The following is a 24,079-nucleotide window of genomic DNA, read 5'->3' on the forward strand; positions in this document are numbered from 1 at the left end:
ACCGACAGTGTGATCACTAGTTGCGCAGGGCGCACAGAGTTAGTGATCACCAGTGTTGTGAGTGAGTGGTGGGGTGCAGCCTGTACATCACTGACGTCCGATTGTCAGTTACACTGTACGCACCGCAAGCAGTGAGCGGCAGCGCGCGGCTCACACATTGTGAATGTCGCGATCACCAGTCGCGCAGTATACACTGCGAGCAGTGAGCAGTGGCGCATGACCCGCACATTGCCGACGTCATGATGTACATACTCATCACGAGTAATAAGCGGCTGCGCGTTGCCATGATTAATCCCGTCATCCATAAACAGATAAGCGTTGAGGCATTTGCTATGCTTTTGCATGCAGATTTTGTTGGTTTTGGATGATATACATACTTTTTGCATCCCCGTGAGATTCGTGTCAGTGAGATTATACTGTATTGAGATTGAAATATGGGTGCATTGTCATTTCACTTACCAAGGAAAAGGAGATTATTTGAGTATCTCTCTGTCTGAAGTACAGAACTAGAATAGTGTCCGCTGCAAGAGCACAAAAAGTGGCAGAGTAACATTCATTGCTGTACTAGGAGTTGATTGTGATTTGAAAAGGTTTTATGGAGGAACATTGAATTATGAGAAAGCCAGTAATATTTTTAAGCTCCTGCATCCACTTCATTATATGTGAACTAGTCTCTGGAGATCATCTCTTGTGTATGTATTATATCCACATAACAAGCATGTAAACCTTTTGTAAATACAATAAAACCTTGTTGATATGTGTAAAAAAAATGTGGGGAAAAAATGTATTATCCAGGAAAACATACAATCCATACTGCCTAATTTTGGAAAATTTGATTGTTGAGTGAAGTACAAAGGCATTTTTTGACAATTTCACTTCATAAAAATATCGATTAGCATTTGTTGGCACAAGGCCTGAACCTTTTCTAGTGCCCGCAGAATTTGGTCCGCATTTGCGTTTTCTTAAGCGGGGAAGAAACTTCACGCTTCGGTCTGTCGGCAGCAATGGCAAAAGTTGTCACATTTTCCTCATTGTTTTTGGGCACTTCGCCCCGTTGTGTCTATGCACTGTGGGAAAGCTGGCTGACTGCCACATTAGGGGTGTGCGAAACTACTTTTTCAAAAACATACATGAATGGAATAGTGATAGCACTGAATTGAATGCAAATCAAATATTGATGGGAATATTCACTATTTGTGCAAATATTCGTGTGAAACAACTCAGCATTAACCCTTTGAGGGTCGAATTATTTTGAAGAAAACTTTCCCAGGTGGTCAAATTACTTTATTGCGGATCTTGAATGTACAAAATGTATATAATTGAGAATAAATAGTAAAAAAAAATTAGGAATAGTACTTCGGTGACAGCATCACTCACAACTGGAAAATGTTCAATAGAATAGAATAGCAACGGTGATAAGCAAGCTAAGAGCAGCACCAATAAAGATAGAAATCAACTTTCGCCGCCTCTGCAAAACAGTGCCCACAAAGAGAAAACACGTTTCGCGCGACTCCGTTGCGATCCCGCGGCGGAATCGAAACCGCGTAGGCGCGTTGCCACAGAGGGCGAGAATACCTTGCGAGCAACGGTGATAAGCAAGCTAAGAGCAGCGCCAATAAAGAAAGAAATCAACTTCGGCAGCCCCTGCAAGATAGTGCTGACAAAAAGAAAACTCAAATTTCGCGCGACTCCGTTGCGATCACGCGGCGAAACCAAAACTACAAAAGGGGTGTTGCCGCAGTCTGTGCCGCCGCGCTAAAGCTAGACATAAGTCTGCTTATCTCCGTAAGAAGGCAGCACAAAATTCAAACACTTCTTGTAAGTCCTAAGAGGTGGCAACACCCCCAGTGAGCACGCATTGTTCTTTTGGCGCAAAATTTCAAACGGAAGATCGAAACCGTACACGTACGGCAAAGACCTTGCGGGACAGAAAACCGCCGCTGTAAATATACGGCAAAAACCTTCAAAGGGTTAACAATGGTGCTGCGGTATGGCGCTATAAATCATAGACCTCTCAAAAACGCAACACTGATCTCCATAAGGGAGTACACAGCACAAAATCAGAATATTAATTTTATTACTGTCTTCTCATATGCATAGGAAAATTACCTTTTACTGTGGATAACGACCGCAAAGAAACCAGCGCCATATTTCAGTTGATGAGAGGTGTGACACCTTTGAGCCATGGTCTTCGAGATTGGGGATGAGGGCAGTGTTTGCTACACCTGCTTGAACATTTTCGCATCACCCAGTCTTGGAGGCCATGCACAAGTGTTATGAACGCTGTGATAGTCTGATCATGGCAGCAGGCTGTCTAATGCCGCTGTGGGTTTGTTATTGAAAGGTAGTAGAAAAAAAACCACAGCTTGCCTTATTCAGTCTTCGCGCCAAATTTTCAAAAACTGTTTGAAGATGTGATGACATGTTTGATTCGTTTCAAATAATTTTGAACATGCACTGTTTGATTTTTTTTCAGTGAATCAAATAGAAGAATATTCAATTGCTATTTGAAAATTTAGAACGTCTGTACACTCCTACTCATCATGCTACGTTCCCCACACCAGGCTCGGTTGTACATAAGAGCATTATTGTAGTTCAGATGCTTCGCCCTCTTGCCCTTGGCACTACAAAAAAGCCACTGCATTTCTTCTCTTCATGTTGTGCCCCTCCAGTAATGGCTCGCTCGCATGTTAAAGGTACACTAAAGAGGATTCTGAGCTCGTCTTTTTACTACGGGAACTTGATCTACACGCTCCAAGCATTCTTAGAAACTTCGAATTATTGTCTTATGCGGCTGATTTCCCTATTGAATCGAATTAAACGTTTCGATTCTGGCCTTTTTTTTTTTAACTAACCTCCGAGAGTAGGAGGGTCAAGCAACGCGTGGAGTGCCTTTCAACCAGTCGCGTGGCAGCTTAGCTGTTGCTTTTATTTTGTTTTTGGTTTCCGTGACTAGTTTCAGTCGCAGACAGCGTTGCCGCAAATTAGGCCTACGGAAATAAAAATATGCGTGGGCTCTTTGCTTTACGTATCACTCCGCCGATGTCAGAGCGGCAGGCCGCCATGCGACTGGCTGAAAGGCACTCCACGCATTGGTTGACTGCTCCTAAGTTCGAAGGTGAGTTAAAAAAAAAAAAAAGGCAGGAGCCGGATCGCTTAATTCGATGTAATAGGGAAATCAGCCGCACAGGATAATAGAGTTTCTAAGAATGCTTGGAGTGTGTAGCTCGAGTTCCTGTGTTAATAAGCATCCTTTTTAGTGCACCTTTAAAGTACTAGTTTTTTTTTCTTTGTGCTTTGCGTCCTTTGCACCTAGGCTCTGCAGAGAAGCCATAAAAGCAGTTGACTGCTACTGTGACCCAGCTCCTCATGTCACTTGCTGCCAGGTTTTACCCACTTGTATGTTTGCACACTTACGGTTGGTCGTGAAACATATTATATGATCAGAGTTTTTTTAAATTTTAATTGTAGTAGCTGGGAAATCATGATATCCTGGAAAATGCTAACTGGGAGAAAACTAGTGTGTCTCTGTGGGACATCTTTAATGCCCGGGGTTTTTGAGCGTATGGACCGGGAATGTATCAACAAGGTTTCTTTTATTTTGGTAGAAAATAGAAGTCCTACCGTATGTGGTTATCTTTAAATAGTACATTGTAAGTGGGTCATGAGGTTTCATGCAGGGGAGGAATTTTTATGATTAAGAATATGTGTAAAATTTCCACATAAAGTATTGCTTTTTGTGCTTCTTTAGCATTAGAGCATATGGGCTGGACAGTGGTTGAATCAAAAACAATTTAAAAACGTCGTATTGTGTGCAACCTACTCATATTCAAAATGGGGGTGGAGTACCTTTGTAGGGACGTTCTGCACTCTATTGAAACTTATTAGAATTTAAGAGTTTAATATTTCAGTATTTTAAGGAGAGCTTACTTTTCCACGTCTTCTGAGTAATTGTTTATGATGATGTTAATGATATTACATTATCACTATCATCATCACTGTAGAGTAGCTATTCTCATGCACATGTAAGCTGTGAAGTGACCATACACTTTACATTGGAAAGCCTGAAGATATTTGATGGGTGAGCACAACACATCATACGTTTGCTACAAAATGAGGCAGCAACATAGCGCTGATTTTGAGCATTGTGCATTTTAAACAGGAACAGTGGTCGAGAGGTCAGCAGGGATGGGAACCGAGATGTTCGCCGTGACAGTCGTGAGGCTGGACGGGAACGAAGTCCACGGCGGGCAAGACCCCGGAGCCCACTGCGGCGCAGAACCGGACACTCACGTAGCCCTCGCAGAGGAGATTTTCGGGCACTGACTCAGCGAAGTCGCTCTCCTCATGGAGTGGGCCGGTTCGTCAATTCTGACTCCTCTTGTATTGGCTTTTGCTGGAAAAAAACACTTTCCTTTTAAACCTTGCGACTATTGAGGCTTCGAACTCTAACAAAATAATAATTAGCCTGATGACTAAATTAAACTTTTAAATGTGTGTTGTTGAAATTTATGATAATTTGGCACATTGACTATATTTTCTTGCCAGCATGGCTTGTGAAACTGAGAGTGTGGGTGGACACCTACCATGGAGCCTTCAGTGGTGCAGTAAAAGGTCATTAATTTGACCCCTGTTAATTCAGAAATCCGGATAATTCGAACTGCTGGCTTGGTCCTGGCCAGATCTCATGTAAGTCTTGGTGTTAAATCCTCAGTAATTTGAATGCTACGGGTCTCGCATCAGTTAATTTGAACGGGGTCCTGAAGGGAGGCTGCGTCTCCGTATGACTGCCGCGGCAAGATATTGACGAAACAGTCGCGTTCAAAACCCAAGTTTCTTATTGCGGAGGCGTTAGCGCACCTTTGATGTGCACGTGACTGCAGGCATGACGACGAATGGATGGCGGCCCCGTCTCCTAGAACGTTCCGACATTTAGTTCTGGTTTCACTTTTCTGAGCTTCGCGCCAGCCTGCAGCAATGGCGTCATGACCAGCCAGAATCAGCCAACCAACCTAACCCAGCTGAGCACAGTTTCGGACGCTGATTGACGCGTCGGTGGTGTTTTCTCCCCTTCCTCTTTTTTTTAATCACTGCTGACCTGTTTTCTTTGCTTCCATCTGCATTGTTCTGTTCTTCCACTGCGCTGCAACTGTGCGCTTGTGACGTTCCGTTCACTGTTTGTGCGGTGAAGCCTCTTCGCATGTGATGGTGCCGCTTATGAGAGATGTGATGCGGTAGCAGCAGAGCTTCCACCGCGGCGGACCATGAAGGATGCAGGAAGCCCTTATGATTTTGGAGCATTTGTGCTTCGGTGCTCCTGACAGTATGCGCTCAATAAAGCATTGATAATAACGGGAAGAATACTCTTTGCTGTGCTGATCTCACCTCAGAATTGGGCAACCATTACCCAGTCTTTCACCAAATAAATTTATTGTGAAGCAAGCTGTTCTTGACAGCTTTTAGGGCTCATTTGATAATTCGAATTTTGGATAATTTGAACATGTTTTCAGGTCCTTGAACTAGCTTTTCTGATAATTAAATCATGAAACAGGGCCTGTCATAGGTATCTGTGCAATATTTGTGTTTGTCTTGTTTCCCTGCACTTTTCTCTTTAGAACTGGGAGCCATTTGCTTCTCTTGCCAAAGCCCCCCATCTTGTTACTTAATGCGGTTCGATGCTTTGTGAGCTGTGCTGCACTCAGATATGCATGGTTGGTGTAAAAAAATCGAGCTGAGATTTGGGCCTGTATTCTCAAAGGATCCCTTAAAGGACTATAGGCACCTAATTTTTTTGCGTGTTTTCTTCTTTTAAAGGATGAGTTAGACATTAAAATACATGGATGACCACGTGTATTTGCATACGACCGCTAAATAATTTAGAATTGAATTTATTCTCTCGTGCTATTTTGGTTTCTGTTTATCAACCGTACAATGACTGTAACGTGTAATTGGTGTTAGGTCACGTGATGAACTACAAAAACTGTGATATCATTGTTGATACGTAGTTTTAAATCACTACAGCACTTTAGTCAGCCTCTTTCAAGGCCCTGAGTGACATAAAATGACCTATCAGCTATTATACAGCAGAATTTTCATTCCTCATATGACCTAAACGTGAACTACATGTCACAGCCATTGTTCGGCAGTTTGAAACTGAAACCAAAACAGCATCAAGAAGAAATTCAATTATAAATTATTTAGCGGTCGCAGATGAATACCATGAGGTTCTCCATGTATACCAGTGAGTAATGTATCGTTTGAAAGAAGAAAACATGCGAGGAAAAATTTGGTGTCTATAGTCCTTTAATGGTGATACTTCCATATTTGTATGGCTCATTTGCTGCAGTGCCTCACTGTAGTGAAGGGCATTCACTGACATCAAGGTTTTGCTGATACATTGTATTGAATGTCGTAGGTCATGCATCTGGCTGGCTTGATCCCATAGTTCCATTCTTACGTTAGTTTGTTATACATGGTATTCCAATGTACAGTAAAAGCTTGTTGATTTGAACTTCAAGGGACTGGAAAAATTGTTCAAATTATAGAATGCCCCCGAAAAAGCTGTCGAGAATTGCTGGCAGGAGTAAATTTATTTGGTGAAAGTCTGGACAGTGGTTGCCTGATTTTAAGATGAGAACAGTGTGGCATTGATTGTTTGTCATGTTTGTGTTTCCATCACTGCATTATTGCATGCATACTGTTGGGAGCATTGAAGCAGAACTGCTCCAAAATAGTAAGAGCCTCCCGCAGCCTTCATAGTGCGACGCGATGAAACTCCACTGCTACCGCGTCACACCCATTATAACTGGCATCATTGTGTGTGATGGGGCTTCACTACACCAGTGTCGCATGATGAGCGTGCAGTTTCGTTGTACTGGAAGAACGAAACCTCACAGATGCAAGCAAAGGCAAAGGTGCCAAAGTGGCGAGAAAAAAAAAAGGGCAAGTTAAAGAAAACACCAGCGGCGCGCCAATCAGTGCCCAAAACTGGGCTTAGCTGTGTTAGGCTGCCAGGCTGATGCTGGTTGGTCGGGCCTCCGTCGCTGCGGGCTGGTGGAAAGCTGAGAAAAGTGAAACCAAAACTAAGCGGTCAGAGTGTTATTGGGTATGGGGCCACTCGTTTGTTTCCACGCGTGCCATCGCAAGCACGTCAGAGATGCGCGATCGATTATGCAGCATGAAATTCAGGTTGTGAATAGAGCTATTTTGACAGTCTCTTACTGCGCTGGTCATACCTGGAAGCAGCCTTCCTTTGGAAGCCTGTTCGAATTGACCAGTGCAAGACTCTTAGCATTTGAACTAGTGAGCGTCTTACACTATAGACTTACATGGGTGAATCAGCAGTTCAGATTATCCTGATTTGTGAATTAGCGAGAGTCATATTAACAAGCTATTACTGTATCTCAAGGCTTGTTTATTGAGCTGTCGTAGTAGTAAAACAGCCATTTTCGTTGATGAAGCCATGAGGTTGAAGCGTTCATAATGGAATAAAGGATGGCACTTTGTTTCAGAAGACACTTGCCAGTAGCTTTTGTGTTCATTGATCAGTATCAGTGCACTTGATGACTTTTTGAAGTTACGTGGATTGATGTTTGTAATGTTCTCTCAGATACATTGCACCACAACTCCTGGTTACACCTATCAGCTCACCTCACGGCCTTCCAAATGGCTGTCATGGCTCTTAAGCATCTCAGTATTGTGCTTAAACCATAACACACACTGCAAGGGGGGGGGGGGGGGGGTGTTATAAATAATTTGCCTGCTGTTAATTTTTAGTTTAATAAGCCTTTTTTTTTTTTTGCTGCTGGGTGGAATTGCTTAGCTGAAAGTTGGGGTGCTGTGCTTATGGGAGAGCAGACTCTCATTTGACAGGAAGTGTGCCTGTCTGGAAATTTCTTTTGCCATGTCCAGTTTTGTTGCAACTGGTACGCACATGATAACATGATAGAAGTGACACTTTTTCATTACTTGCTCAGAATATAGATCATTTACAGGCATGACAGGGAAGCAGATGTCATGCACATTGTCATTTCTCAGATTCTATGCCGAGCATACTTGGCGTGGGATCCACCATGTTGCCCACTCTGTAGAACTGAAGCGATTTGAAAGTCAGGCACTTAGGCACAAAAGGCAATGATTGAAGGTGCTGGAAATGAGTTGGAAGTTTGAGGTGCAACTGTGCGGCTTCCCAGCAGAAGTAAAGAAAAAAAAATGGTGCTCAGTTGAGTGAAAGGAAATGTGAGCCAGGATGTTGTTGGCAGTGCACATGTGTGTAAAGTGAAATCTGAAGGGAGTTGAGATGAAAAGTGTGTTATGAAGGAGTTTGCTGCTCCTCTTTTCAAGTTAAGGGGGCTTGTGCTTTTATTCCAAACCGAATGGAGTTCTGCATATGCTTGAACTGCCTGGGACACAGTGTTATTGCCTTCATGCAAATTACAATAATCGTAATGCCTTTGTTCACAGGAACTGAATATTGCATATTTGTGGGATTGTTATAAGCGGCCTTATTGTATAGTGCAACTTTTTGTTTCATTGGCCGTGTAGAGCCACACGTACTGTGAATAAGCCTGTGTACAAATTGTTTTATGTAAAGAATGAAAAAAAGTTTTCTCAAGTTGCATCAGCCTACGCCATGGTGAAGCTGGGAGTGAAGAACTGGTGCATTTTGACATCCTAAAACATCAAGCGTTATCTTATCCGGATTTGCGTGGATGGATTTATTGCGCATTACAGGAATGATGACCGAGGGAGGCATGGTCGAGATCACTGGGATCGCAGAGATGACAGGGGACGACACACGAACAGCTCGAGGAAGAAGCCGAAATCACCTTCCTCTTCATCGGATGAGTAAGTGTCTCTGAAAATAATTGCACTTCAGTTTGTCAAGGTAATCTATATGACACAGGTAGATTTTCTGCAGTGGCCATGCGGTTGGCCAATGTCTAATGAAACAGCGGTTGAGTTGTTTGGCCACCAATCCAACTTTCAGGTTGGCCTTGTAAGAGGTTTTGAGCCACAGATAAAAAAAGAGAGCTTTAGGATAGGGAAACCCAGTGCTTGGGCAGCCCCAAGCAAATAGTGGCCTGCAGCGTTGCGGATGCATGGACCGGTCACTTTTAGAACAGGACATCTCTCTATGCAGCCCGCCAGGCATGTGTTCGATTGCTGCACTATTATGACTAATGAGACAGTTGCTAAAAAAGTAAAAACAAACATCACAGTTATTTTTTGTTTTCATATGTCTGGCTATTTTTCTGCAACACATTATGCATGTGTAATATAAAACAAACTAGCACAAACATCAAGGAATGCCTTTGCCTCTTTTTTTTAATTGTTTGCCACGTGCAGCACCATTTTGGCTGAAAAGTGAGGTGCCCAGTAATATGCCTCACAGATTTATTTTATTTTCCATTTCATTTATGGCCGCATGGATAAAAATCACTAATAAAAAGCAACGTGTTAAATATCAGTACTTTGTGATACCTTTTTTAATGCGAAAGCATTACTAGTTCCATTACAAGACAAGCTGGTGGCGTGTGTATGCACGTGCACTCGCAGATGGTACAGAAAATCCCAGTGCTGGCAAGAAAAATAGGGTGATGTCATCAAGCAGCCGTATGATGCACACATCAAGCCGAGCACCGCCACTGCAAACAATTCTCTACATGTCGTTCATCTATATACAGGATGTCCCAGCTAACTTGGACCAAGATTTAAAAAAAACTTAAGCGTTCTTCGGAACTGAAATCGCGTGGATGTTGTTAGTATTTATCTGAAGTTACAGTAACATTTTTTTGCTCGTCCTATGCCAATAATTAGTCACGATAAATAAATTAACGTTTTAAATATAGCTTGAAATGTTCAGGCGTCAATAGGAAAGTTGTGGAGCTCCACAAATATCGTCCAACGCAGGCACTTCCATTGAGATAGGCTTAGCGTGGCCATTTTTATTTGGGAAAAAACGAAAGCCCGCGGAGTTTAAAAAATACCATGTGACAGCACGCTCCGTGCGCCCGATTGCGGCGCGATTACAGCGCTCTCATCCGTGCTTTGTAAAAAAACATCACTCGCTTCGCGCCTTTCGTGCTGCTCAAGACAGGACTTCTCGTTGTGCTTGACTCCAAGATAAGCACCAGTGGCTTCGAGCGGCAGTTGAAAGTGCGGCTCCCGTTTTTCAGTGTAATTCATATGACGTTATCAAGCTTGTTATTATGTGTCCTTGCTTGTTGAGGTCTTGCTTCCAAATTTGAACTTATGAGATTGTTATTGTTCCTCCACATGCATTCTGCTAACGTGAGAGCGCAATTATCGCCGCAGAAACGGGAACCGCGCTTTCTTCCAACTGCCGCCCGAACCCACTGGCGCTTATCTTGGAACCAAGCACAACGCAAAGCTCTGTTATGCGGTATTTTTTAAACTCCGCGGGCTTTCGTTTTTCCCGAATAAAAACGGCCAAGCTGAGTCTATCTCGTTGGAAGTGCCTGGGTTGGACAATATTTGTGGAGCTCCACAACTTTCCTGATGTTCACTCTTTTGATGTTTTGATGTTTTTTGATGTTTTTGATGTTTGATGAGTTTTGATGTTCACTCTTAATGAATTTCATTTGATTGTTATTTTTGAGCCTTATGCATATCTTGGATGTTTTATAGGATTGAAGACATAGAAATCGAGGAAGATGAAGATGAAGAGAAGGTGATTGAACGGCAGCGACAGCAAAGGCAGGAGCTGCTTAAGGTGTGATGAGCAAAAATTTTGTTTGAATTTCGCTTATTTCATTTCTAAACATTTTTGTAACTTTCATAGTTCAACATGCATGCATATACACTACACTAGCATGACATTCATTTAGATTTTTCTACTGTTATTGTGATACTGCCATCCCGTAAATGTTTGAGATCTCATTTGTGTCTTAATTTTTAAGGCTCTTCGTGTTTGCTTTCACTTTGTACAGATGAGGTACAGGTGATTTAAATGGACATGTGATCATTCATTAAATTTTTTTTTTCGGGTTTAAAAAGTTGTTATTGCACTGTACTTGCGTAAAGGACTGTGATCATACTTGAGAAATCTTTTTCTGTGCAGACTTTTTTGTTCATTTTTCACGCAAGAAAGTATGCAGTATATAAATCTATAACCTTGAGGTCTCAAGTGTTGTGTCACTGCTTCAATGGTGCACTAAAATTATTTGCAACATAAATCTTGTGGAATGTTCCAGAGGTTGGGTGTTGAGAACCAAGTAGAAAGCAGCGGGTTTTCGTCACCAGTGCACTCACAGGGCAGTGGAACCCATTCTCCGGACTCTGTTACCATTGATAACATGGTGAGAGCTTTTTGGACTTTTTAAAGTGTAAATTACCTTTGCTTGACTTTTCTATATTTGCGCTATAAACCTTGTAGATATGCCTTCCACTCAAGCTAAGTTCAGCCTCGGTGAGATGGTGGTGTGCTGTTTTCCACAATTTTTATAACATTGTTAGCGGGAGTTTTCTTCTTAGCTGTGTAACGTTCTCATTGTTTCCAAAACACATGTTGGCTGGGACGTTGTGAATATTTTGCTGCAGTTAAAATGTGCCTGAAATTTCAGCTGCAGTTCTCAGCTTATCATATCAGGTGTGTGAAATGTGATCAGATTGTAGCACTTTCTTGTCATGGGTTTTCAGGAGTTAACAGACATATGTGGCCCCAGTGAGCTACCAGCTGTCAGGTGTGAGCTACTCTGGTGCACACTTGATGTCTCCTTTCATCTTTTGCCTTGATGTCATGTTTGTCTGCAATGTCTACAGTATTGAAATGAACTTGAAATAACAATTATCAGAAGTTCAGATGCCGGCAAAAAGTACTTGCGAGCATGCCAGGTGTATTGAAGTGTCTGTCACATAGAAACAATGAGTTAAATGACCTTGAAGCAAGATGACTGCCAAAAGAGCTTTGTTGCATGATACATGAAAATCACTGGGTGGTCTTTTCCTGTTTTTTGGTTTACTTCCAGTTCTGAGCACTCGTAGAGTGCAGGGCTGGCTAGCTGCACGGTGCAGGTTCCAAGATCATGATTGTATCTTTTATTGCGTAAGCAATATTATGACAGGTTTCAGCCCGTCGCGTCGGGGCGACCGCCAGGCACGTTTGACCTTGAAGGGCGGCGCGAGGCGCGGTGCACTACAGCTGTAGCCGTGCCACTGCCGAGTGGAGGCGCTGCCCTCGCCGCGCTCTCGCCAGCTGCGGAGTGTGGAGAGGAGGGTGGAGAAGGGGGGTTTAAAATGCGTTCGCTCGCTTGCCGGCTTCGTCGTTATGCCACGTGATAAACAGAGAGGGAGGCGACGTCGGCTTGACGAAGCCAGGTAACGACAACGGAGACAGATGAAGAACGCGAACAGTGCCTTGCTAAGCGGCGCGCTCAAGACGCTGCTAGAGGGGGCACCGCGCCTCTATCGAAACCGAATCGTCTACAACCGGTGATGATCCCGAATGGAACGCTATGGATGCTTACGCAACCTACCAGGTTTAACCAAAGCTAAACCCTAGCAATTTTTTTTTTTATTTTCTCTCCGTGTCTCTTATCTCATTCCTTTCGTGGCACGGCTGTTTCCAGCTTCACAAGCAGGTGCACCCAGTGCCTGCGTGCTTATTTTGTTCCACCAGAGGCAATGCGTGGCAGGTGATGCTCAAGGTGTTGAGGTCTGGCCATGTCTGCATTTCGTACACATCGCCTGCCATGCTTGCCTCAGTCAGATGTGAAAGCACGTGACATGATGCCACGCCAGCTCAAAATTTGTCTTCCATCTATGAGCAAGTGCACCCCATCCCTACACATGGCCAGTGACGCAGGCACAACACCGAGACTTGACTGTGGCAGATCTCTGTGCTGTGCACGCATCACCCGCCACACTTCCCGAGACAGACTCAAAGGCACGAAGAGGATTTTTTTTCCTTCGTGCTTGCTAGCTTCGGAGTGCCATGCGGATGTTCCACAAGTAGACTTGTGTGTATACAGTGAAAGCTCGTTAATTTGAACTTCATGGGACCGGAAAAAATGTTTGAATTATCGAATGACCCCGAAAAAGCTTAGCCGCTTTCATCGTGGTAAATTTCATCGTAAATTTTTTTTGGTGAATGACTGCCACAAGGTCGTCTGCTTTTGAGATGGGCACAGCACGGCAGTGATTATTTTTCATATTTTCATCAATACTTCATTACCTGCAAGCTGTCGGGGGCGTTGAAGCCAGGGGTTTCCCCAGAAATTGAAATTAGGGTGCAGTCTAAATTTCTAGGATGGGGTGTGTGTGCGTGTGCGTGTGCGTGTGCGTGTGTGTGTGTGTGTGTGTGGGGGGGGGGTAGAGGAGAAGCACTAGTCATTTTTGGTAGTCATCAGGGAAAAAAAAAAAAACTTACGAATTAAGGGGGTGCCTTCAGAAAAATAAGAGGGTGTGTACACAGATCTCTACACCCACATCACATCTCTACACACATCTCATCTAGGGAGTGTGTAGGGAAATCACTGGACAAAGCAGGACAGCTCGAAAATGATAGGGGCCCCCACAGCATCCTCCACGGTGTGACGCGGCAGCAATGGAGCCCCCTAACAATTGGCTGCGAGGCGTGTTGGAAGGCTCCACCACATGAACAGTTGACTGCACGGGATGAACACGCAGTTTTGGCACCTTCACTAGGAATGAAAGAATCACGTGGATGGAATCAAGGGAAACGTGCAGTGGCACCAGTCAGCATCAGAAACGGCACACAGATGTGCTTGATTGACTGGTGGTTGATGCACGGCTGATAGGTTCGAGCCGCTGTGGTTCAGTGGCTTTGGCATTCGGGTGCTGATACCAAGGCTGTGGGATCGAATCCCTGCTGTGGCGACTGCACTTGGATGGGGAGGCGAAATGCAGAAGACACCTGTATGCTGTGCATTGTTAGTGCACATTAAAGAGCCCCAGATGGCCTAAATTAATTTGGGGCTCCCCCTCCCCCCCACTATTGGACCCTTCATAGCCCATGTGTCACTTTGGAACAGTAAACCACGCATACTGCGCCATGCCAGTCAAACAGCAGTTGCTAGTGTTCATGCTAGTTAAAACTGTTATTGCAAATAGGAATTCTGAATCGATTTCTAAGCTTTAGTAAGTCCCGTTGGCAGATGCGACTTGCATGCTTCCATTTTTGCATGCCTGTACTTGTACAAGCGCATTCGGTTCGAGCCAGCTGGCTTACTGGGCCAATGTCCAACGTAATCGAGCTGTAGTTGAGTGTTGCGACACACATGTGATAAATGAAAAAGGAAGCATGAGTTGAAAATCCACTGTACACACTTGCTTGAAAGTGTGTTTGTTGAAGGGCCACACTCGTAGGCAGTAGAATACTAATGCTCAATAAAAATTTTTTTATGTTATTGAGGACTTTCAGTTGCCTATCTCTTCATGTGCTACGATATGTGTGCAATACGTCAGTGATGTTAGCTGCTATGTCCTGCTTCAGAGGCCGCGGTCATCGATATCCTTCTGTCCATTAACATTCAGGCGTAATCCGGGCTTCGGAAGAATATGGGGGCACGACAGTGGCAAAAAAAACTTCATGGTTTCATGACATGCAGTCATGGCTTAAAAGGCTGTGTGAAAATGTAAACTTAATTCGCTCCTGCCTGCTGGCGGTGTTAAAAAAGCCACTTGCCAAAATGCGGAAGATGCACATAGCAGTTATCCAAGCTTGATAGTATCTCGTTTTTTCATAAAGTTTCGTAAAGCCATTCTAGAGGCAGTTGGCACTTTTGAATTGTGGCAGCGCGAGTTTTACCTGTCTTGAACCATTTGAGGGCAGATAAGGATTATGTTTGCACACTCTATATGAGACTACACATCAGTGGTTTTGCATGCTATGAGTATACCAACTGATTTATAGTACTGCTTAAAAAACAGTTCATGTGACTTTAAGAAAAAAAAACATTTTTTCAGTTCTGCCAACCTGCTTCAAAACTTCATTTTACCTGCTCTAAATCTGCTCCAAAATACAGCTTTTCCTGATCGCGAGATTGCTCCATGAGGTAATTTGTCAATTCCACCTCTATATGGGTGAGCAAATAAATTACGCATGTTATTCTTGAAAGTTTTATATTTTAAAATTCGTAGTAGGGAAATATTTTTATAATGCAAATATAGGTGTCCTGGCAGGTGTTTTTGAAAATTTTGTAGTGCTGAAAAAAAAATCGTTAATGTGAGGTTTGTGGCAACAAGATTTCACTGTATTGGTGGTACCGAACAACTTGAACCATTCTTTTATTTTCCACTCCGTAGATGGCATGATTATTTTAAACTTTCAATTATCGTTTAGTCATCATGTCATGCTTGAAGCATCGGGCCACTGAGTAGCTTTGCAGCTTGTATGATTAAAGATCTTTGTTCATATTCTTTTTCTATATTTTGCATTGTTGTGACAGTGATGCCAAATGTGCTGTCAAGTGTAATCGCCGTTACACTTGACTAGCTCAAATTCATGCAGAGAATCGAGACTACCATTGTTACCTGGCAATTGCAGGCCAGTAATAATGGACTATCGACAGCAAATGTAAAAAAAACGGCATTTGGTAACAGTTGGCCATGGTCTGCAGCACCCTGTATTACTCCACTCTCCAAGTACAACAGCAAATGAAACCAGTTTTTTAATGTTTGACTATATCAAACAAGCCAGGGGCATCCAAATTTTAAAGCTTAATTTTTTCTTGTGATTAACTCCTTGTTTAGGTACCAAGAAAAGATTTGACAATGGACTGCTTTTTTGTTGGGGGGGAATTTTGTGCAATGGTACCAAGAAAAGATTTGACAATGGACTGCTTTTTTGTTGGGGAGGAATTTTGTGCAATGGTACCAAGAAAAGATTTGACAATGGACTGCTTTTTTGTTGGGGGGGAATTTTGTGCAATGGTACCAAGAAAAGATTTGACAATGGACTGCTTTTTTGTTGGGGAGGAATTTTGTGCAATGGTACCAAGAAAAGATTTGACAATGGACTGCTTTTTTGTTGGGGGGGAATTTTGTGCAATGGTACCAAGAAAAGATTTGACAATGGACTGCTTTTTTGTTGGGGAGGAATTTTGTGCAATGGTACCAAGAAAAGATTTGACAATGGACTGCTTTTTTGTTGGGGGGGAATTTTGTGCAATGGTACCAAGAAAAGATTTGACAATGGACTGCTTTTTTGTTGGGGAGGAATTTTGTGCAATGGTACCAAGAAAAGATTTGACAATGGACTGCTTTTTTGTTGGGGGGGAATTTTGTGCAATGGTACCAAGAAAAGATTTGACAATGGACTGCTTTTTTGTTGGGGGGGAATTTTGTGCAATGGTACCAAGAAAAGATTTGACAATGGACTGCTTTTTTGTTGGGGGGGAATTTTGTGCAATGGTACCAAGAAAAGATTTGACAATGGACTGCTTTTTTGTTGGGGAGGAATTTTGTGCAATGGTACCAAGAAAAGATTTGACAATGGACTGCTTTTTTGTTGGGGGGGAATTTTGTGCAATGGTACCAAGAAAAGATTTGACAATGGACTGCTTTTTTGTTGGGGGGAATTTTGTGCAATGGTACCAAGAAAAGATTTGACAATGGACTGCTTTTTTGTTGGGGGGGAATTTTGTGCAATGGTACCAAGAAAAGATTTGACAATGGACTGCTTTTTTGTTGGGGAGGAATTTTGTGCAATGGTACCAAGAAAAGATTTGACAATGGACTGCTTTTTTGTTGGGGGGGAATTTTGTGCAATGGTACCAAGAAAAGATTTGACAATGGACTGCTTTTTTGTTGGGGAGGAATTTTGTGCAATGGTACCAAGAAAAGATTTGACAATGGACTGCTTTTTTGTTGGGGGGGAATTTTGTGCAATGGTACCAAGAAAAGATTTGACAATGGACTGCTTTTTGTTGGGGAGGAATTTTGTGCAATGGTACCAAGAAAAGATTTGACAATGCACTGCTTTTTTGTTGGGGGGAATTTTGTGCAATGGTACCAAGAAAAGATTTGACAATGGACTGCTTTTTTGTTGGGGAGGAATTTTGTGCAATGGTACCAAGAAAAGATTTGACAATGGACTGCTTTTTTGTTGGGGAGGAATTTTGTGCAATGGTCCAAGAAAAGATTTGACAATGGACTGCTTTTTTGTTGGGGAGGAATTTTGTGCAATGGTACCAAGAAAAGATTTCGACAATGGACTGCTTTTTTGTTGGGGAGGAATTTTGTTCAATGGTCCTAAATGTTGGTGTGTTTTTTTGTTTCAAACGCTGTGTGTTGCCCCGTGACGCGTGATACGCACTGTGCGATTCATGCATGTCCGATTATTGCATTATTTATATTGAGTGATTTTGGTTTCCATTTCTGAGTGCTGGGGTGTGCTTTGGCGTCACAGCCAGGGAAGAGCAACAACCCTGGTCACATGGGCCTCCAAAAGTTGTGGCTCACCGACTGCTGCGTCGCCTGCTCTTGTACACATGCTGGGCATACCATCGCCTTTCGAAATGCCAGCAAACCTGGTCGGTACTGCGATATGCTGAGAGAAACCAAGTGAGCGAGGGACTACGCCAAATTCTTAAACCAAGTTGCTTGCGTGAGCCGATCTCAGTCAGTATGCTGCATATGCCAAGTGGTTCCTGCGTTGTATTTAGCTTTGCCACACTACGCCGACGGCGATACTTAGGGGACATCTGTTCGGGTGGCGTGTAGCCAACAGTACTCAGTCGGCTGATCTCCAGGTCATATTACAACGATACAATGCCTTACTGTCCACACTTAACAGACCTAACAGACGTGTTAGACCTGACAGATAGCGCAGTGATTTGCTTAGCTTCCTGTCTCCATGTTGTGCTAATCTTTTTTAGCAAATATACATGGGTAAAAATTGTGTTCGCTGTTTTGGAGCTAAATCTCTGATGGGTGTGCAAAGGCTGCGTCCAATTGCTGTGCTAAATAGAGAAAGATGTTGATATGTGTACATATTAAATATTTAGTTATAAGTTGAATCTGTGTCTTAAGGTTACAGAATTTTTTATTCAGAGTTCATGAATATTTGTTTATTAGCTAATATTTGAGCATGATTCGATTGCAGTTCAACCCCTTTGTAAAAGGCATGTACCGCAGAGCACATGAAAGGTCTCCTATGAGCAAGGTTCAGTGTTTTCATTATTTGCCGATTTGTCCCTATTATGACGTCGCTCAATTACTGAGACCTTCACAAATGAAGGGTATAAGCATGTTGCACTAGTTTATTAGTGCCGCCGCGGTGGCTCAGTGGTTATGGTGCTCGACTGCTGACCCGAAAGACGCGGGTTCGATCCCGGCCGCGGCGGCTGGAATTTCTTTGGAGGAGAAATTCTAGAGGCCCGTGTACTGTACGATGTCAGTGCACATTAAAGAACCCCAGGTGGTCGAAATTTCCGGAGCCCTTCACTACGGCGTCTCTCATAGCCTTAGTCGCTTTGGGACGTTAAACCCCATAAACCAAACCAAACCACTAGTTTATTAGTTGCAAATGAACATGTTATATTTTTCTTGCTATATGGTGTTCCTGAAAATAGTATATGCTTTCCATTGCACTTGCATGGTGGCAAGTTTTTTGTGCTGATTTGCTGTAGAAGTGTACAGTTGTCCCTTCACAGCTTGAATTTGTGAAAATGGAGAAATATTCCAATAAATGTAGTTAGTGGTAAATGAAGTAACGAAATTTTCAGTGTGCTTTTTGCAAAGTGGGAAAGAAAATTAAGCCTTTTCTCAAGTGTTATTGCAGAGAACAGATTCTGTAATGTGAACTGGGCACTTAATTATAATAAGAGGAGCTCCGTGTAGTGCCACGGCAGCACACGAAGCACAGCCAACGCAGAAGAGCGTGTCTGCTTTAGGCGCATGTTTGCATTGATAACCATGGCCACAGTTATCGAGGAGGAATGGGCAGGTTGTCTTCAAGGCTTGTATCTTCCATGTGCTCCTCCCAGGTGGTCGAAATTTCCGGAGCCCTTCACTACGGCGTCTCTCATAGCCTCAGTCGCTTTGGGACGTTAAACCCCATAAACCAAACCATCTTCCATGTGCTCCTTACTTAGGTTTGCCCCATTTGAGTTGGGAAGCAGATTAGCCTTGTGTCCTGCTGTGAGTTCTCCAAGATCTTTGCCGTAAAACTGCCAAGCTCTGAAGCCGCGAGTGCGGGCCATACATGTCGTCTCTCAGCGCAGCATGGAAATTGTAAGCTTCAGAGTAGCAGTGTGGGTCGTACGCTAGTGGAGGCTTGTTTGTTGTTTGTGGCATACCATGTAGCACCTGTGGTCATCAAAATGCATTGGGTGTTATAACCTTTTCTGTGGCGCCGGCTTTTTTGTCACATTGGGTGATGTCTGTCCAGTGTTGCTGAAGGCTGCTGATAACTCTTGGGCTTTGAAAAAACTTGGGTGTTTTCAAGTGCTAATGTGCCTGTTTACATGTAAGGCTGGAAACAACTGACTAGATGGACGTCGGTACACTGCAAATCATTAATCTTTTTATGCCTTTTTTTCATGCCCTTGGCTATTTCATTACATATGAAAGACTGTTCTGTACTCTGTACTAGTAAGTTTGATTTTATATTGAGGAACAAATCACTGCTGATTGAAATATCCCATGTTGGTGCACCACTTAAAGGTGCATTTTTGATTTGATGTTCTCTCAGCATCTGTGATAGGTGGTCGAGGCTGGACACATCAGGCTAGTGGAGCTGTGGCAGCTGAAAATACTGCTCTCTTTAGTCCAGCTGGCTTGACAGCACAGCTGTAAGGAGCGTGCATAAAATGTCCTGCGGTTAGCAGGCATTGATAAAATTCGTGAAGCAGTCGCTTTCAGCAGCAGTTTCCCATCTGAAGCAGCGGCGACAGGGGAGCATGCATGGCTATCCATTCAGAAAGCATTCAGCTGGCATAGTACATTCTGGGTCAAAATGTTCTGTGCTGTGCGTGCGAAATAGAATCATGACCCATGTCAATTACGATTGGAGCATGCCACAAGCCACCGAATACGGTGGCTGAGCACTGCTGGACTGTAGAGGGCCTCTGACCGTTGTGATGATGCAATCCCATATGCACACATGCACTTATGCAAGCATGGGTGCTAGGACAGAGTGAAAACATCTCGGAAAGCCATCTGTGCAGATAAATAGTAAGGATATGAAAGGGCAGATCCATAAAGTGTTTTCAGTACCCAAAGGGTTAAAAGTTGCACTTTTTAATTGTTATTTTTTTCCTCCAGGCAACCGACATGAATGAAAACAGTGAAGACACAGCAGACTTTGAGGCGGCTATAATGGCCAAGAGGCAAATGATCGTCCAAGAAGGCAACACTGAATCAGACACAGGTAGGTAATTGGAGCTCTGTAGTGGCCATATACATTCGGAGCTGGGTAGCGTAGCATTGATGCTATATGAGGTTTAGAGTATCATGGCTGATGACTGCTTTTGCAAGTCCTGCCTCTATATACTGCCAGCTCCTGTAGTGATCTGGATTTCTAGAGAATTATTTTCCTTTTTTATTTTGAATGAGAAGTGGCACAGTGGTATGGCTGGCTGTAGCCAAATTTTGGTTCTCTTAATAGGACTGGTACTGTGCCAAGCTTGCAACAAACTTGCATCCGAGCCATCATGCGTATATCATATTTACTCATTTACAGAAAAGTTGACTTCAATTTGGGGGAAGGGTTCGTTGCATGGGGAAAAGAAGTTTTGACAGATTTCGACGAGTGTGTAATGCGAGCGTTTAGGTGTTATTTGCATTGTGAGAGGGGTTGGGCATTTTTGCTCCCAGTCTCGAGCTTACCGAATCGCTTGAGGGTCTGAAGTTTCTGCTTGCCCCATAGCATTTTAGTGTAGAAGATGTTATGTAGCTTTCTGGTTTTAAACTGCAACACTCACAGGCTTCTCCTCATGGTGGGCGGCAATGATTTTGTCACCCACCAGACTGGCTGACCACCCATGTGTATGACCATTCACCAACCTCTTATTACCCACCTTTTATTAAATCACTGTGGCTTTATCGCTGAAGGCAAGAAAGCGTTTAAGCGGGCCCACGTTATTACATATGCCAATGCTATTCTAGTAGACTAGTCAATACTGTGCCTCTTTCTGCCGCGTGCGGCCACGCTGCCCTAGGTGCCAAGTGCAGGTATCTCAGTGCAACGTGGTAGCAGTGAAGCCTCCTTGCTAGTGGCGTCGTCACATGTGAAGTGGCTAGCGCTGCACGAGATCAACTTCTTCTCTTATCTTTAAGGACGCTGTTTGGCATCAAGATGCTTGCGGCCATCGTTCGGAGTCATCAGTTGGGTCAAGGCTGTCTGGAAGCACAGATGTTCACTATATGATGGAGCCTTTCCTCGATGGGCAGTTTTACCTTCTATGCCACCTGACGTAGCTAGGGTTTGATGGAATGCTGTCTGGTAATAAAGTAGTAGCATAGTAGTAAAACCTTGGATTACTGACCATGTCTAAATACTTGTTGACATTTTGTAACTCAATGGCTTCCATGTTCACAATGAAAACTGGCGGTGAAAGATGCAGCTTTATGTAGCTCTAGGATTTCCATTCTGTTTACTAAGTGTGTGGTATAATCAGAGATTCAAGGCGTGATTGTGCCGACAAATTTCTTTCAGTAGCAGTGATTTCCTTGCTATCCGAGCCTATTCTATGCCCTGTTTTTTTCTGTGTATACTGACATGGCACTCAAGGTTGTGTGATCTTTGCATCATCTTGGTGCTGCTTTAGTCGCCTCGGTAGATTTCCTGCCTCCTCAGTGTAGACGGGATCACAATTGCCACATGGTATCTAATAAACCATGCTAGGGAGCCTTGAATGAGACAGAACATCTGCTACACTGACGAGATGACAATGCAGTTTTGCTAGTCAAGCACCTTGTGCTTTTTGAAGACCTGTTCTAGGGTTTTTCTGAAATGTGGTAGGCAAAGCACTGCCGTGTATTTTGATTGAGATGATACTGTTGCATTCTGCATGTGCGCACTTTCAACAAATCCTTGTCGGACATTCATTATGTTCCAATTTACTACTGATCATGTCAGGTTCCTGCTTCAGGCTGTGTTCATCGGCCCGATGAACTGACATCACATTTGAGGGTTCGTGATTGATGAATGCATCAATTTGAAATCAAAGTACAGTCTAATCCCGCTACAATGAAATTTAAGAAACCCGCAAAATATTTCGCTGAAAAGGAAGTTCCGTCATCGTGAAAACAGGCCAGACTGTTGACAGATTGGACTGGATAGTTTATGAATGTCTATTTTCCAGAAATCTGTCAGCTTTGGTCTTGACGCACTGGGTGCGATTTTCATGGTAATCCGGAAATCTCGGACAATGGATGTATTTGCGTAATAAATGCACCCGCTACATTTGCTATTAAAAGGCACTGCCTTTTTCTGCACTCATTAAAAAAGCGTTCCCGATTTTGTCCTGCAAGGACCTGTACCGAGACCATGCTGCCTGAAGGAATTTTGGAGAAGATTAGGTGCATGTGCGCTCGCGTCACTGCGCTTTAAATTGGGGTCACATGCACCTCAAAATCGATGCTTTTGACAACGTGCCAGAAATGCGGTTGCTCCAGTTCTTCACTCAAGTTTTACAGTGTGTAATACAAACATGCCTGCAACGTGTGGTTTTGTTGAGGCTCACCTAGAACCATTGTCACACTTCAATTTAGGCAGCAATGCCTGTACTAGGTCAGTGCCCAGGTTCACCAGAAAGGGAAAAACAAACTGTTATCACAGTGCTCACCTGCGGCTCAAAAGCAAGACCACAGTGGACCGTGGCCGGCATTGGGCTTTTTGCATTGACATGCTGCCCTCCGCTGTGCGGGGTGACATTGCATCATTGTGTGCGACTGACTCGCTTGCTGTCGTTAGGCCTAATGTGCTCTGCAATGCAGCCTCAGAGAAAGTGCTTTGGAACTAGCCACCGTTTATCAGAAATATTTAATGTCACTGATTACCATTGACATGATAACTTTGTACTGAAATGAATGCTGAACTGGTATTCATTGTCTTTTTCAATGAAAAAAGCAAAAAAGTGCCGTAAGCTGCCTCCGAGCCGTCAGCAAAACCGTCTCAAGCAGTCGTGCACCACACACACATCTGTGCATCAATTCCGATTCCGCAGGAGGTGTCAGCTCTGTTAAAGTGCGAACTAGTACAGTAGTCGTTTATGGTGAAACCTAACAAAATATTAACGTAAGTGGATGTGCAAACCAACCACAACAAAAAAAAAACAGCTGCTTACTTAGAAATAATTCGTTGAAGCGGAACCTTGCTCCGAAAAGTGTTCGCTGTGGAGGGAAATAATTTCTTTGCCATGTATGGTTTGCCGACAAGGAATTGGAAATACATCGTTGTGGCGGAGACTTGGTTGTAGTGGCATTCGTTGTAGCATGGTTTGACTGTACCTTCCAGAATGGGCGGGCTTACTCAGGCCGGAATGAAATGCGAACAGAGCATGTCAAGAAAACAAAATATTTTACATGCCTAGTTTCAGCTGTAGTGCACAACTAGCCTGATTCATGTGTCTGGATAAAGGGTCTGCCGAAGTGCATAACCGTAAATACCGTATAAACGCGTGTAAGGGCCGCACCTTTTTTTGCAGATCGGAGGGCCTATTTTCGGGGTGCGGCCCATACACGCGACATACGAAAAAAAATTTTTTTTTTTCGAGTAAAAACAGCCCAACAAGTGAATGCGCGTTTATTTACAATAATCCTCATCAATCATCACTATTTACAATCATCAGTCATCATCACTCGCGGAGTCCTCAGACTCCGAGCTGGTGCTGCGCTCCTCTGGCTCATCACCCCACAAGTCGTCGTCTTCAGTTCCGTCCAAATCGTTGGAAATCCCGGTCACTTTGAAGCTGCGGGATACAATGTCCGTAGACACCGAATTCCACGCGGTCAAAATCCAGCCCAGCACAGTCGCGAGCGGTGCCCTCTTGAGCCGCCGGTCGGAGTCTCATCGTGATCGCCGTTTGCAATCCATTCCGAGTATTGCCTCCGGAACTCAACCTTAAAAGGCCGATTAATGCTCACGTCC

The 24,079-nt window shown here is 43.5% G+C and overlaps 1 protein-coding gene across 9 annotated transcripts in view; it reads left to right on the plus strand.

Annotated features, from left to right (window-relative positions):
- Prp4k (Pre-mRNA processing factor 4 kinase) overlaps positions 1 to 24,079 on the plus strand; it is a 119,613-nt gene that overhangs the window by 16,123 nt on the left and 79,411 nt on the right. For 8 of the 9 annotated variants that reach the window (XR_016290470.1, XR_016290467.1, XR_016290468.1 and 5 more), the window contains exons 4-8: positions 4,163 to 4,360; positions 8,734 to 8,847; positions 10,651 to 10,735; positions 11,217 to 11,321; positions 20,251 to 20,356. Coding sequence is in view for 4 of the 9 variants with exons in the window: in XM_089580060.1 (XP_089436186.1) it covers positions 4,163 to 4,360; positions 8,734 to 8,847; positions 10,651 to 10,735; positions 11,217 to 11,321; positions 20,251 to 20,356 (608 nt within the window). In the remaining 5 variants the exon portion in view is untranslated. The remainder of the gene's footprint in view (positions 1 to 4,162; positions 4,361 to 8,733; positions 8,848 to 10,650; positions 10,736 to 11,216; positions 11,322 to 20,250; positions 20,357 to 24,079) is intronic. The other variant, XM_089580059.1, reaches the window with a different exon arrangement.

This window comes from Amblyomma mixtum, chromosome 3 (assembly GCF_055824585.1).
Source record: "Amblyomma mixtum isolate Tamu chromosome 3, ASM5582458v1, whole genome shotgun sequence".
NCBI lineage: Eukaryota > Metazoa > Arthropoda > Arachnida > Ixodida > Ixodidae > Amblyomma > Amblyomma mixtum.